This window comes from Amia ocellicauda, chromosome 12 (assembly GCF_036373705.1).
Source record: "Amia ocellicauda isolate fAmiCal2 chromosome 12, fAmiCal2.hap1, whole genome shotgun sequence".
In the NCBI taxonomy this organism is placed as follows: Eukaryota; Metazoa; Chordata; class Actinopteri; order Amiiformes; family Amiidae; genus Amia; species Amia ocellicauda.
The window spans coordinates 23,810,713-23,825,805 of record NC_089861.1 but is presented as its reverse complement, the minus strand read 5'-3'; the positions used below and the strand labels follow the sequence as shown (position 1 = coordinate 23,825,805).

General features: G+C 48.7%; 1 protein-coding gene across 1 annotated transcript; it reads left to right on the top strand.

The window, feature by feature from the left end:
- Positions 1-968: 968 nt before the first annotated feature.
- Positions 969-10,692, top strand: LOC136764616 (calpain-1 catalytic subunit-like). Its single transcript, XM_066718820.1, has 21 exons — positions 969-1,264; positions 1,437-1,506; positions 4,036-4,154; positions 5,191-5,324; positions 5,535-5,703; positions 5,794-5,877; positions 6,009-6,094; positions 6,287-6,361; positions 6,475-6,635; positions 6,729-6,889; positions 7,169-7,180; positions 7,419-7,630; positions 7,841-7,880; positions 7,972-8,037; positions 8,134-8,191; positions 8,313-8,377; positions 8,563-8,631; positions 8,757-8,835; positions 8,997-9,113; positions 9,347-9,405; positions 9,839-10,692. Exons 1-21 carry the CDS (start codon positions 1,013-1,015, stop codon positions 9,863-9,865), a joined length of 2,115 nt encoding a protein of 704 aa, XP_066574917.1. The 5' UTR covers positions 969-1,012; the 3' UTR covers positions 9,866-10,692.
- Positions 10,693-15,093: the final 4,401 nt, after the last annotated feature.

Genomic DNA, 15,093 nt, shown 5'->3' with positions numbered 1-15,093 from the left:
ATATTTTTACATATTTTGTTTGCTACAAGTCGGTAGCATGGAAAAGCACCTTGGTTTGTAAAATGCGCCTATACCTTTTATCCGATCTTAAGAATTTTTGCACAAAGCGTGTTCAATGAGTGGACAGAAACATAGTGAGTGTGAGTGTGTGTCAGAGCTCGGCTCGGCAGTGCAAGAGTTACTCTGCTCTGTGGGTGCAGGGCGGGAAGGCCCTGGCGGGGCAGGAGTTTGCTATGTTCCAGATCGCACTGGGATTCTCTAATGAAGGCTAGCTGTCTGACACAATAATTACAGAAGCTCGTTCCCCGCAAGCTGTGAAAATTGTGGATCTTCCTGTTCTGCAGCTCTCGTCCGCGCTTCCCTGGAGTTTAATTAGGACCGGCTCTGTTGTGTTCGGTCTTGCTCTACTCCAACAGTAAAGGTGTCATGTGTCAATGGCATGATGATTCATGGTTTATTTGCTGCTTTATCTATTCTCAGTCCAGCAAAGGGTCAGTCTGGTTTCCTCGGCCTGATCTCTGACCTTGCACCCCTGTTCCCCTCTCTCTCCAGCCACAGGTGATGCTGTCCTGACTGATCCCAGCCCCCGCCCCCCAACTGCTGTGATTGGACTCTGCCGTCGTGGTGCCCTGCCCTGACTGGCCTTCGTCCGCACCTGTGCCACTTTTGATTTGGTCCTGCTGGTGCCGTGCTGGGATTGGTCTCCCGCTGGGCCTGTGTCAGCCTCTGATTGGTGCTCGCCGTCTCCCTTTCGCTCTCTGCAAACCTTGTCTGCTCTGATTGCTTCGCTGTGACCACGGCTGGTGTCTGAGTGGCTCCCTCCTCACCTCGGCCACCATCTCCATTGCGACAAACCCTCTCCTCTCTTGATTGGTTCCCTCCGACTCTGAGAGGTCTCGGATTGACTGGGCCCCTTTCTTCTCGTTTTCCTTTCCTTCGTTTTAACTCGCCTGCTCTCTGATTGGCTGCCTGTTGCCCCGTGTCACGTCTTGATCGGTCCCAGGTGCGCAAAATGGAGCGGGTGTTTGTATCAGGGGTGGCCGCCAGGCTGCAGAACCAGCGCAATAGGGATGACGGACTGGGCCAGAACCACAAAGCCATCAAGTACCTGGGCCAGGACTATGAAGCCTTGCGTAACCAGTGCCTGCAGAATGGAGTCCTCTTCAGTGACGACGCCTTCCCCGCCCTGCCCTCCTCTCTGGGCTTCAAGGAGCTGGGGCCGCGCACCGCCAAGACGCAGGGCGTATACTGGAAGCGGCCCACGGTGAGAGGGAGAGCGAGTAGTGATGCTGGTTCTGTTTTAATTTCCTATTATTGTTATTAATATATATGTATTGGCTTTGGCAACGCATCCCATGTCATGCCAGTAAAGCAAATTTGAATTTGAGAGAGTGAATGCGTTCCCTGCACTGAAGCTGCTGTCTCTGTGTTTGCAGGAGATTTGCTCTAACCCAGAGTTCATAATGCATGGAGCCACGCGCACGGACATCTGCCAGGGAGCACTGGGTAAGAGGCCTGGGCATGCCTGCCAATGCAGCACAACACACAGAGGATACTGTAGTACAGATTTCTATTCTACAGCATAGTACAGTTTGGCATTATCATAGTGTATTATGCCTGATTTGTGATCTTATTGTATTTCTACACTTTTGTTTTGCTCTTATATCCTGTAAGTTGCCCTGGATGAGGGCATCTGCCAAGAAATAAATACATTAATAATATACTGCAGTTCAATATTAATATTCAATATGGTATAATATAGTACAGTAAAATAGTGGCACAGTATACTGCAGTGTGGTGCAGTATAGTACAGTATATTACTCTAGTGCAGTATAGTGTGGTGCAGTGTAGTAAGGTATATTACTCTATAGTGCAGTATAGTACAGTGTGGTGCAGTATAGTAGAGTATAACTATACTGCAGTGTGATGCAGTATAATACAGTATATCACTATAGTACAGTATATTACTCTAGTGCAGTATAGTATAGTGTGGTGCAGTATGGTATATTACACTATACTGCAGTACAGTACAGTATATCACTATATAGTACAGTGTAGTGCAGTAATGTACAGTATATTACTCTATACTGTATAGCTGGTCTGTAACTGAGGCAGTGCAGCTGCCCAGGTCTGCTGTGTCACTGGGGAGAGATAAGAGCCATTGAGTGGTGTATTAAACACACACACACAGTGAGTGAGAGGTGGTGTAATACAGAAAATGCTGACGGGACACTTAGTACTTCAATGCTGCACTGAGACAGAGAGGGGGAAGGGGGGCAATATTGCGATCCTGTGGAGCTTTACAACAGCAGTTGAGAGAGGGGTGTTAGTAGCACAGCCCCGTTTCCAGTGAGGTCCAGCCCAGTGCACCACCTGTTGTTGCAATGTGGTACTGCAGCCCAGTGGTCAGAGCCAGTCACAAACAGCCCTCTCTCTCCACCTCTCCCCTCTCTCTCTCTCTCAAATTCAAATTCAAAACAAGCTTTATTGGCATGATATGCTTTCACACAAATATTGCCAAAGCAATTGGGTACATTGAAATTATATACAATAACATTAAGAACTTTACAAATATAAAATAAAATTATTTACATATGTTTTACATGGTTAATGTGCTGTGTTGTTGGTTTGGAGACATGGTTGTGGTTCTCTGGCTGTGTGGCAGGCTGTGATGTACTCTGCTGTGATCACAGCGCAGTCTCTGTGCCCCCAGCACCACTCTGAGCCGTGCCTCTGTGCTGAGCTGGGGGAAGTCAGGGACTCTGCTGGCGAATCTGGGGAAGAAGGCGTCTCTGACCTGTGTGTATCTGGAGAAGGTCAGGGCGAAGTGCGCCTCTGTCTCTACCTCCCCAGACCCACACTGTCTGCACAGACATCTGTCTCTGGGGGTCCAGGTCTGCCTGTGTCGTCCGGTCTCCACCTCCAGGCTGTGGTCGCTCAGTCTGTACCTGGTCAGAGTCCATCTCTGCTGGGGGTCTGTGACCAGTGTCGGGTATTCTGCCGGGCTGTATCCTCTGCCCAGGGCCCTGTAGCACTCCAGCTTGTTCTACTGTTTGGTTTGTTCAGCCCAGTGCTCGATGTAGCTGCAGTGCAGCGCCGCAGTGATGTGCTGGAGCTGGGGGGGCTGTCTCCTGCCTCGGCTGCTCAGCAGCTCTGTGCTGTCGGTGTGGCTCTGGGCACAGAGCCTCAGGGCCAGCTGGCCGAGGGTGTCTGTGTTGGGGGTTCGTTCCTGCTGCCTCAGGGCGCTGTGCTGGTGGGTCTCTGGGCTGCTGTGTTTCAAGTGTAGCCAGTATTTCAGGGCTCTCTTCTGCACTGGACACCCCCGAGGCAGGCCCCCCAGTTTGGCTCGGCAGCCATCGTTGGGGCTACTCCTGTGGAGCTTCAATATGTACCTGCAGAACTCTGCGTGCAGGGCTTCTGTGGGGCTCTTCTCCCATTTGTTGAAGTCGGTGTTGATAATCGGGCCCCAGACCTCACTGCCATACAGCAGGATGGGCAGGATCACGCTGTCAAAGAGCTTTGTCCACAGCTGCACCGAGGGGTTCAGGGAGCTGATCTTCTTCCTGATGGTGTAGTACGCCCTGCGTGCTTTGTCAGCGAGGGTCTTGACAGCGAGGGTGAAGTTGCCTGAGGAGTTTATTAGTAGGCCCAGGTAGGTGTAGCTGGCTGTGTGCTCTATTGTGGTGCTGTTGAGAGTGAAATTGTATTTTCTGCTTTGGATCCTGGCTTTCTTCTGGAAGATCATGATTTTAGTTTTGTCCATGTTGACCTCCAGGGCCCAGGCTCTGCAGTAGCGCTGCAGTGTGTCCAGCTGCTGCTGGAGCCATTGCTCTGTGGGTGACAGCAGCACCAGGTCGTCTGTATACAGAAGGCATTTGATCTGGGTGTCGTCCAGCGTCAGGCCAGGGCCGGGGCCTTGCTGCAGCTCTGTGGCCAGCTGGTTGATGTATATGTTGAACAGGGTGGGGCTCAGATTGCAGCCCTGCCTCACCCCTACTTGATCCCCCTGACCCTGTGGCCCTGTTTGTCTTCTAGGTGACTGCTGGCTGCTGGCGGCGATCGCGTCTCTCACTCTGAACGACGCGGTGCTGCATCGCGTGGTGCCACATGGCCAGAGCTTTCACAGCCAGTACGCTGGCATCTTCCACTTCCAGGTAAAACCCCTGACACTTGACCCCTTCACCCCCCCGGCCCCCCCCCAGCTCCAAAGGTGTGGCTGCCTCAGCTTCTAACTGTACAGTGACCCCAGCGCCTCGCATGCGACCTGCTATATATACCCTCAGTATTAATACAGACTTTCAGACATTTACAAACACAGACACTTTCAATCACTTCTACACAGAGCTGTATAATGTGCTGAAACAACTATACTATACTGTGCTATACTATAGTCCCCACAGCGCTGGCTCCAGTCTGGACCCTATACTATACTATAGTCCCCACAGCGCTGGCTCCAGTCTGGCCCCTATACTATACTATACTATAGTCCCCACAGTACTGGCTCCAGTCTGGCCCCTATACTATACTATAGTCCCCACAGCGCTGGCTCCAGTCTGGACCCTATACTATACTATAGTCCCCACAGTACTGGCTCCAGTCTGGCCCCTATACTATACTATAGTCCCCACAGCGCTGGCTCCAGTCTGGCCCCTATACTATACTATAGTCCCCACAGCGCTGGCTCCAGTCTGGACCCTATACTATACTATAGTCCCCACAGTACTGGCTCCAGTCTGGCCCCTATACTATACTATAGTCCCCACAGCGCTGGCTCCAGTCTGGGCCCCTATACTATACTATAGTCCCCACAGTGCATATACAGTGTGGTGTGAGTGTTAGGATTGGAGTTTTGTTGATGTTTTTATCCTTCTGGTGGCCACATTGTGTCACTGCGGTAATCCCAGAATCTGAGTGCTAGATTGGTTCCCTGCTCTGTTATTTAGGGGCTCCTAATCTTGCTTATCCCACTACTGGCCTGCAGGTACCCATTATTTGAATCTAACAGTCCTGCTACAGACAGACAGACAGACAGTGTTGGCTGATTTGACCCCCCCGGAGTCTCGAGGCCTTCATATCTCTGTGTCAGGGTTTTTTGTGGCGTCTCTGCACCCTCCCCATTGACAGTAGGACCCATGTTTGTAGTCCCCGGGTGGCTCTGCAGTGCTGTGTGTCCCTGTGCTCTTGCCGTAGTTCTGGCAGTTCGGGGAGTGGGTGGATGTGGTGGTGGACGACCGGCTGCCTGTCAAGGATGGGAAGCTCCTCTTCGTACACTCGGCCGAGGGCGGGGAGTTCTGGAGCGCCCTGCTGGAGAAGGCCTACGCCAAGTGAGGGGGTGGGGGTGTGTGTTCGTATGTCCATGTGTGTGTCTGGGTAGCTGTGTGCGTCCATGTGTCTCTGCGTGCTACCTTAGTGTCTCTCTCTGTGACCGTTTATAGTGTGTATTTCACTTTCTGCCTCTCTGAATACATTCCTGTCCTCCTTAATGTGAAATTAATCCTCTCCTCCATCTCTCTCTCTCTCCCCCCCCCTCTCAGGGTGAACGGGTGCTACGAGGCCCTGTCAGGGGGGAGCACGTCGGAAGGCTTTGAGGATTTCACAGGGGGGGTGACGGAAATGTACGAGCTGAGGAAGCCGCCCTCGGACCTGTACAACGTCATCAGCAAGGCAGTGGAGCGGGGGTCCCTGCTGGGCTGCTCCATAGATGTTAGTACCCTCTGACACACACTCGGACACGATGACAAACTCGGAGATACTCGGACGCATTCTGAAGCTGTCTGTCTGTCTGTCCTTCAGATCAGCAGTAATCTGGACATGGAGGCTGTGACCTTTAAGAAGCTGGTGAAAGGTCACGCCTACTCTTTGACAGGGGTGCACGAGGTGAGTCTTGGCCAATCGCCTTTCGGCTTCTGCTTTGATTGATTGGCAGCTAGGTCTATTCTAAACTAAGCAGAGCTAGTTCATCACTTTGGTCTCTCTGCCTCAATATGTGTGAATCCTCTCTGTCTCAGGTGGCTTATAGGGGTTTGCCCACGAAGCTGGTTCGGATCAGGAACCCCTGGGGAGAGGTGGAATGGACTGGAGCCTGGAGTGACAAGTGAGAAAGAGGGTGGAAGTGTCTCATCGTTGAAGGGAGTGGTTGTTGTCATTGTTATAATCGAGACCGCTGTTGTCACACTATAAGCCCGTTTCAGGAATACACAGGTGTCGGCTGTAAGTGGGAGGGGCTTCGGTTCCTGGTGGGTCATGTGATTGGAGGTGTAATCGCCCCCTGTGTCTGTCTGTGTAGCTCGTCGGAGTGGAACCGTGTAGACGCCGCCGACAGGGACAAGCTGCTGAAGCGCAGCGATGACGGGGAATTCTGGTGGGTCCATCTGTCTGTCTTTGTCTGTCCTTTGTCTCTGTGTTTGTCTCTGTCTCTATATCTCTACCTCTTTTTGTCTGCTCTTTCAACCTCTTCCCTCCCCTCCCCCCCAGGATGTCCTTCAGTGATTTCCTGCAGGAGTTCACAAGGCTGGAGATCTGCAACCTGACCCCTGACACGCTCAAGTGTCCCAACATCAGGAAGTGGAACACGGCGCTGTACACAGGGGAGTGGCGGCGGGGCAGCACGGCCGGGGGCTGCAGGAACTTCCCAGGTGTGTGTGTGTACTCTAATAGCAGTGTCTATACTGTGAGCTGTGTGTGGGTATCTGTACATTAACCTTGGTGTGGGTTTGTCACTTCCCCAGCAACATTTTGGATTAACCCCCAGTTCAAGGTGGCCCTGAAGCACTCCGACTCTGATGAAGACCCAGGTTGCAGCTTCCTGGTGGCTCTCATGCAGAAGGACCGCCGCAAGCAACGAAAGGAGGGGAAGGACATGGAGACGATCGGATTTGCGATCTATGATGTGAGGGGCGGGGCTAACCATGAATGGGAGGGGTTTATACATGTGGGAGAGGTGTGGCTTGGGGAGGAGGCTGGGCTAGACTGAGGGAGGGGGGAGGCGTGGCCAACTGACGTTGAGGGATGTAGGGTGTGGGAGATGCAGAGGTGGGACAGGCTATTAGTCATTCTGATTGGCTATCGACAATGGTTAATGTAGGAAGGTTAATGAATGGATAATGGTTAATGTAGAATTCCGACTTCTCATTTCTTTCCCTCTGTTTTCTCTCTCTCTCTCTCACAGGTTCCTAATGAGGTGTGTGCTGTACCCCCTGATATTCAGTGTGTTCAGGCCAGAGCACTCTGGGACCGACTCCAGACTCAGTGTGTGTGACTGTTGTGCTGCTCTGTTTGTAGTGTGATGGTACTGTGAGAGTGAGAGGTTGAGCGGGGTGGACAGTGACTGTACTGACTAGGCACTTACCTCCTCCTTCAGTAAACTAGCAACTTTTTCTCTCACTCCCTCTTGCTTCCATCTTCTCATCTCCCCTCAGTTTCTGGGCCAGTCGGGTGTGCACCTGAAGCGAGAGTTCTTCCTGACCCACGGCTCGAAGGCACGCTCCGAACAGTTCATCAACCTGCGCGAGGTCAGTTCCCGCTTCAGCCTCCCGCCCGGCGAGTACATCATCGTGCCATCCACCTTCGAGCCCAACTGCGATGGGGACTTTGTCCTGAGGGTGTTCTCGGAGAAGCCCGCCGACCACGAGTAAGAGGGGGAGGGAGAGGGACAGAGACCATTAAGTCAACTCCTTGAGAGAGGGAGGGGAGGAGAAGGGAGGGGGTGAGTCAGGAGGGTGGGGAGCAAGGGAAAGGAGGGGGACAGGAGAGGGAGGGAGATTGTGGGTGTGAGGAGGACTATAGGAGGAGAAGGTCACACTGAGAGAGGGAGAGATGGTAACTGTGATTGTCTCCACAGGGAGCTGGATGACGAGATTTCAGCTGACCTGCCAGAGGAGGTGAGACTTGACTGGCTGCCTGACACACTTGAAATCAGGAATGGACTTCCTGTATGGAGCAATCTCAGTCTGTCTGTCTGTGTCTGTATAGGAGACTTTGGATGAGAGTCAGATTGATGCCGGCTTCAAGAATCTGTTCAGACAACTTGCAGGACCGGTAAGAACCTGTGGAGGGAGGGGGAGAGGGGGAGGGATCAAGAGTAGCTGGAAAGGAGTGAAATATTTGCCTCTGACTGCTGTCTGTCTCTGTCAGGACTTGGAGATTAGTGTTACAGAGCTGCAGACCATCCTCAATCGGATCATGGGAAAACGTGAGTCTGAAGAGGAGGAAGGGAGAGTGGGAGGAAGGACGGGGGGGGACGGGGACGACTTGTCTTTATCTGAGTGTGAATTCTCTCATTTGGCTCTGAATCTCAAATTCTCTCTCTCTAGATAAGGACTTGAAGTCCAGTGGATTTGAAAAGGAGTCCTGTCGCTGCATGATCAACCTCATGGATGTATCCCTCACTATCTGTGTGTCTGTCTGTATCTGATTCTATCTCTGTCTCTTCACCCGTTAGTGTCTCTCTCTCTCTCTCTCTCTCTCTCACACACGCATACACACTCTCTCTCTCTCTGTGCCCCTCTCCCTCTCTCCCCTCTATCTTGCTCGGTCTGTCCCTCCTTGACCGTCTGTCCCCAGAAAGATGGCAACGGGAAGCTGGGCCTGACGGAGTTCCACGTCCTGTGGGAGAAGATCAAGACCTACCTGGTGAGAGAGGGCTGAGGGGGTGGAGAGCAGGGTCTGTGCTGCGGTGTGGGGGGAAGACGGGGCCAGTCTGCTAGGAGCCTCCCTGACCTTTTTTCTTTCTCTCCATCCCTTCCTCACTGTCTCAGACTGTCTTTAGGAAGTTTGATCTGGACAAGTCCGGCACCATGAGCTCCTATGAGATGCGCATGGCCCTAGAGTCTGCAGGTAACGTCCCTCTCTCGCTCTCCCCATAGTTCTCCCTTCTCTCTGCAACCCTTTCCCTCTCTTTTTGTAGGGTTGAAACTAACAAGTCTCCCCCTCTCTGCTCCCCCCTCCCCTCACTCTCTGGCCCGCCTGCTCCCTCTCTCCCCCCATCCCCCTCTCAGGGTTCAAGCTGACCAACAGCCTCTTCCAGCTGATCATCCTGCGCTACAGTGAGGCAGACATGGCCGTGGATTTCGACAACTTCGTCACCTGTCTGATCCGACTGGAGACCATGTACAGTGAGTCCTGGTGGGGGGAAGTAGAGGGATGTATACTTATTGTCATTTTGTTTTTTACTACTGCACTTTTGTAATTTTCACTGATTTTGTACTACTGCAGAAACAGTTCAGTTGGAGGGGAGGGGGGGTGTGGGGAGAGAAAGAGGGAAGAAGAGGGGCCACGAGAGGAGAGAGGAGGTCAGTTGTCAGTGGGTCTAACTGAATGGTCTGTCTGTGCGTGTGTCCTTCCACAGAGACGTTTAAACATCTGGACACAGATGCTGATGGGATTGTCTCCTTCAACTTCTTCCAGGTACACAATATGTATTCTGATGATGAGGATTATATTCCCAGCTGTTGGCTGGCTAGCTCTCTGTACTCCCGTGCCCTTTATTGCAGTGCTGCTCAACCCTGGTGCTGGAGGGCCCCTACCCTGCTGTATTACAGTGGAGCTCTTGATTACTTAATTAAACCCTTAATTGAAGTAATTAGTTACATTTGACTTTACATTTTGTAACTGATACAAAGTTGATTCTTTATTAACACAACTTAGAACCCCTACTGTTTAAAATTATTTAAGGGCTCTGAATTAGGAAATTCATTAAATAAAGGTCCAATTGAGTTTGGTTGGAACAAAAACCAGCAGGGGAGGGGGTCCTACAGGGTTGAGAACCACTTTATTCGGTTGGGGTGAGATGCTCTATTACAAGAGATGCATAAATAACTACCATTTTCTCTCCCTGCAGTGGATCTCTCTCACCATGTTTGCTTAGATGGACAGACAGATGGATGGGACTGCATGACCCCTGACCATGTGACTTTGTCACCTTTGACCTGTTTAAAAAAAAAAAAAGTGCCTCTTGTGTTCTTGGTGACAGATGGGTGCCTAATAAATCTTACACCCCGCCCCCCCCACACACACACATGTATACCCCCATTCCCCCATCCCACACCTTTCTTGGGCGTTTTCCTCTTTAGATTTCTGGGGATGTAAACTGAGAAATGTGCGCAGGCCTAATGATGCAGCAGCCCAGTCGGCAGCGCGGTGGGGACAGCTAGAGGGAGCGCTGGAGAGTGGTCACCTGACACGGGCCACGCCAGGATCTTCAGCTCCCAATCCGGTCTGCAAAGCGGCTTTGAATGCTGTACCATGGGAGTCTCCTTTTGCCTCTGAATCATTGTGCCAAACGCAGCCCGGCACGGTGCCTGTCCACAGTGCTCTGTACGTGCTCTCGCCTTGTGTATCCTTATGCATGAGATCTTCAGGTTATGATCGTATGGCTACTGACCTGTTTTTTTAAAAATGGAGCGTTCAACTCCATTCTGATTGACAGCTGGCACTGACTGCTGATTGGCCGGGGAAGACGACGGGTCAGTAGGACAGCCTGCCTCACTGTGTTGACCAGTGCCACACTGTGCCCATGGAAATGCAATGCCAAATACAAACTGCTTTTCTGCCAAACTCTGAACACAGCAATACTGCAGGGTTTTATTGCACTTCTTGGTTTAGTTCTTGTTATTGTTTTTTTCTTTGCCTTTTTTATGATCATGATTTGTACCTGGGGAGGGAAAAAATACATAAAGTGATTTTTAAACAGAACCGATGTGAGTGGGTTTATTGTGTGTTGTGTTACTCAGGATCATTTGTTTATTTAAGCTCTGCACTACATCGGGTCTCCTGACTGTTACTCATGTTACTCCTGTCTGTCAGGGCAATGTTTTTTCAGTTGGCCAGTGCCTTTTCCACAGGGAGAAGATTAAAATGCTTTTTTTTTTTTTTTGTTTTATAGACCTTAAGCTTTTTTTTTTCCCAAAACAAAACAGTGGGTACACTCCCAGAAAGTAAATGGTGCGGGTGAGGCAGAATCAAATGACGCCAAACCGAGAGAAAGAAAAAAGTGTTTTCCCTAAATATTTGACAACACAAAAACAAAACGATTGTAAAATTATTTTAAAAAAATTATATAACCACTTTCACCCCGACTGACACTCTCACAAATGCCACTTTGTTTTGGATAGTTTTATTTTATTATTCATAACCACCAAATCTGAACGCAGCATTATGCACATGCATATGACCTGGCGGAATGTTTTTTTTTTTTGTTTTTTTTCTTGTATTGATCAAACCTTTTTCATTATCTATTATCTAATATTTCAGGAATTCCTTAAATATTGTGTTTTTGATGTTCCAAAATCATAGTTTTATTGTTAATTTCTTATTTTTATAGGAAAAATAGATTTTGCATTACTACCTCAAGTTGTCATAGGTAGGGTCACAAATGACCTGTATGTATTCACTATGGAATTGAATGCAATGCACTGGTGGAACTGACCTTTCTTTTTGCTAAAACAATTAAGTATTTATTAAATATCTTGTTTTTAATGTTCAATAATCACTTTGCATATGCCTCGTCAAAAACATTTCCCATGGAATTTGGTAGGAACCTTTTGATACTGGTCTAGGAACACTAGACGACACATCTGGAGTAAACCGTTTCACAACACTTGGATGCCAATTTGCTCATCATCTGGACAGGGACTGGTCAGGGGACAACTCGGAGTGTGTGTGTGTTGGGGGGGTGGTTGGAACTTAGGTACTGTTAATGCTAATCTAAATGGAGTCATAGGGAAGACCACAATATGTTTAATAAGTCTTAGTAACTTTTCAATTGAATGATGTGCATATAAAAATATTGTCTTGCTTTCTTGTCAATCGCTTGTGAGAATGTTGCCAGATATACAAGTCTGAAATGCTATTACAGATGTTGGATGAAGAAGGTGCCTCTGACTCAAAATCTGAGGTATTCAATGCTGATGACACAGAGTATGTCCCAGCTCTGCTGGATGAGCCTTCAGAGAGGGAGGACTCTAAGGAGAGTGAAGGTGTGATCAAGGGTTTTACTGGAGTGATCATCCCTCCACAAGGACCTTGCAAACTGTAGAGGGAGGTTCATCACCTGTGTCACAGCAGGTTGTGCCATTCTGGGGCAGATGCATTGATGGCATAGTGTACTCAGGCAGACAGCCAGGAGAAGAGGTTAAGAAGAACCTTGGAGAGAGCATTGTCCAGAGGTTGTGCAGTAGCATGAGACAAACAGCTGAAGCTTACATTTGCCGTCAAAAACCTCCGAGGTCAAGAATAGTGTTACAGAGGACTAGGCACCGAATGAGAGAACCCAGGTGCGGAAAGGCAGAGAAGAGTCGAAACGGGTGAGGGTCAAGAGCAGGCAAACAGGATCCGAGGGAACAGGCCGAAGAGTCGTCAAGAGGCAGGCAGGAGGTCGGGCAATGGTAAAAACAAAACAGTAGAGGGGATCCAAGAGGCGGTAGTCAGGGCAGGAAAGCAAAGGTTGTAGATGAGGCAGAGGAAAATACTGGGAAGAATGCTTAGAAATGTCAACACACAGAAGAGCAAGACTTAGCATTGAATGCAGGGACAAAAGGGGCATAAATGGAAAGCAGAGTGAAACAGGGAACAGGGATGTGAGGTGCTGAGGTGCAATGAGGGGAGAGGTTGAGTGTTGCAAGTGCACATGGTGCTGATCACAAGTGGATAATTGATGCTGGTGAAGGAGAAAGATGGGTTAGAATTCGGGGGGTGACGACCTCTGGTGGCAAACAGTGGAATTGCGGAGTGGAGATGACAAATAGATTACACACATACACGCTTGATTGACTTTAGTGTTTGTTTTTTAAATGTACTTTTATATAGCTGATTGGATTTTAAAATATGTTTTGAAATATTATAAAACATGTTTAAGGTTTTATTTTGTTATTCACACTAAATTGAATGTGAAACTTTGATTGTAAGATTGATTGTCAGAAAAACATGCTAATATTTTCATAGTCGTTTCATGTTATCAGTAATATGTGTATCCACCCGTTGAAGAGCAACTAAAAACATTTCAAACAATAAAATAATTATTGAAAGGTCAAAATCACCACTCAAAATAATTATCTTTCACAAAATGGATAATATTATAGGCCCATATAAATAAAACACACTGTTTTAAAACACCTGACCGTGGACTAGAGGAGTGAACCCAAGTGTGGCTGCACAGAGGGACGAAGGCGTGGTCGGGACAGGCAAGGGGTCAAGAGCCGGCAAACAGAGTCAAGAAGGGGATCCAGGAAACGTAGTCAAGGTCACAAGCAAAAGGTCAGTTAACGGACACAAACAGTAGGGCATGAAATCCAAACGACAGATCAAACAGGGAGGCAAGGGTCAAGACACGAATACACTGGAACAGGATAGAAACGCGAAGTAATGCAGCTCAAAGAGAATACAAGACTTCACAGAGTGTATGAGGAACAAAGGGGTATATATATATATATATATATATATATATATATACACTCACCTAAAGGATTATTAGGAACACCATACTAATACTGTGTTTGACCCCCTTTCGCCTTCAGAACTGCCTTAATTCTACGTGGCATTGATTCAACAAGGTGCTGAAAGCATTCTTTAGAAATGTTGGCCCATATTGATAGGATAGCATCTTGCAGTTGATGGAGATTTGTGGGATGCACATCCAGGGCACGAAGCTCCCGTTCCACCACATCCCAAAGATGCTCTATTGGGTTGAGATCTGGTGACTGTGGGGGCCAGTTTAGTACAGTGAACTCATTGTCATGTTCAAGAAACCAATTTGAAATGATTCGACCTTTGTGACATGGTGCATTATCCTGCTGGAAGTAGCCATCAGAGGATGGGTACATGGTGGTCATAAAGGGATGGACATGGTCAGAAACAATACTCAGGTAGGCCGTGGCATTTAAATGATGGCCAATTGGCACTAAGGGGCCTAAAGTGTGCCAAGAAAACATCTCTCACACCATTACACCACCACCACCAGCCTGCACAGTGGTAACAAGGCATGATGGATCCATGTTCTCATTCTGTTTACGCCAAATTCTGACTCTACCATCTGAATGTCTCAACAGAAATCGAGACTCATCAGACCAGGCAACATTTTTCCAGTCTTCAACTGTCCAATTTTGGTGAGCTTGTGCAAACTGTAGCCTCTTTTTCCTATTTGTAGTGGAGATGAGTGGTACCCGGTGGGGTCTTCTGCTGTTGTAGCCCATCCGCCTCAAGGTTGTACGTGTTGTGGCTTCACAAATGCTTTGCTGCATACCTCGGTTGTAACGAGTGGTTATTTCAGTCAAAGTTGCTCTTCTATCAGCTTGTATCAGTCGGCCCATTCTCCTCTGACCTCTAGCATCAACAAGGCATTTTCGCCCACAGGACTGCCGCATACTGGTTGTTTTTCCCTTTTCACACCATTCTTTGTAAACCCTAGAAATGGTTGTGCGTGAAAATCCCAGTAACTGAGCAGATTGTGAAATACTCAGACCGGCCCGTCTGGCACCAACAACCATGCCACGCTCAAAATTGCTTAAATCACCTTTCTTTCCCATTCAGACATTCAGTTTGGAGTTCAGGAGATTGTCTTGACCAGGACCACACCCCTAAATGCATTGAAGCAACTGCCATGTGATTGGTTGGTTAGATAATTGCATTAATGAGAAATTGAACAGGTGTTCCTAATAATCCTTTAGGTGAGTGTATATATATATGCTGGGCAGGGGGAAGCAGGTAACAGAGGCTGTGAGTGCTAGACCAATGAGAGGAGGAGAATGGAACAAGTGCACATGGGTGTTGAGGAATGTTAATAGGATGATTGATCATGGTGCTGGGGAATGTGAGTGAAGAGGCCCCAAGTTCCTCACCCGTACATGAGGTTACCAAAGAGCACATAATAAGACCAGCTTCTACCGGTTTGTACCAGATGCATCTCTCTGCAGACACACAATACAAATTTAGTACAGAACGTACGTTCTAGTAAAACCACAAGAAGATGGGGAAGCGGGCACACAACCCTCTTTGCCTTACTAGACATGCGTTAGATACGCGTAGAATATAAATAACGAAATGGTCACATACGTCTCCATATTTGGGCATAAAATCGAAAACATTGTGTTTAAGCTTAAT

Excerpts from the sequence above, each read along its gene's own strand:
- LOC136764616 (XM_066718820.1), top strand. The coding sequence starts at position 1,013 with ATGGAGCGGGTGTTTGTATCAGGGGTGGCCGCCAGGCTGCAGAACCAG. Across the intron at positions 5,704-5,793 it reads TGCTGGGCTGCTCCATAGAT|ATCAGCAGTAATCTGGACAT; the intron begins GTTAGTACCCTC and ends TCTGTCCTTCAG. Across the intron at positions 8,192-8,312 it reads CAATCGGATCATGGGAAAAC|ATAAGGACTTGAAGTCCAGT; the intron begins GTGAGTCTGAAG and ends CTCTCTCTCTAG.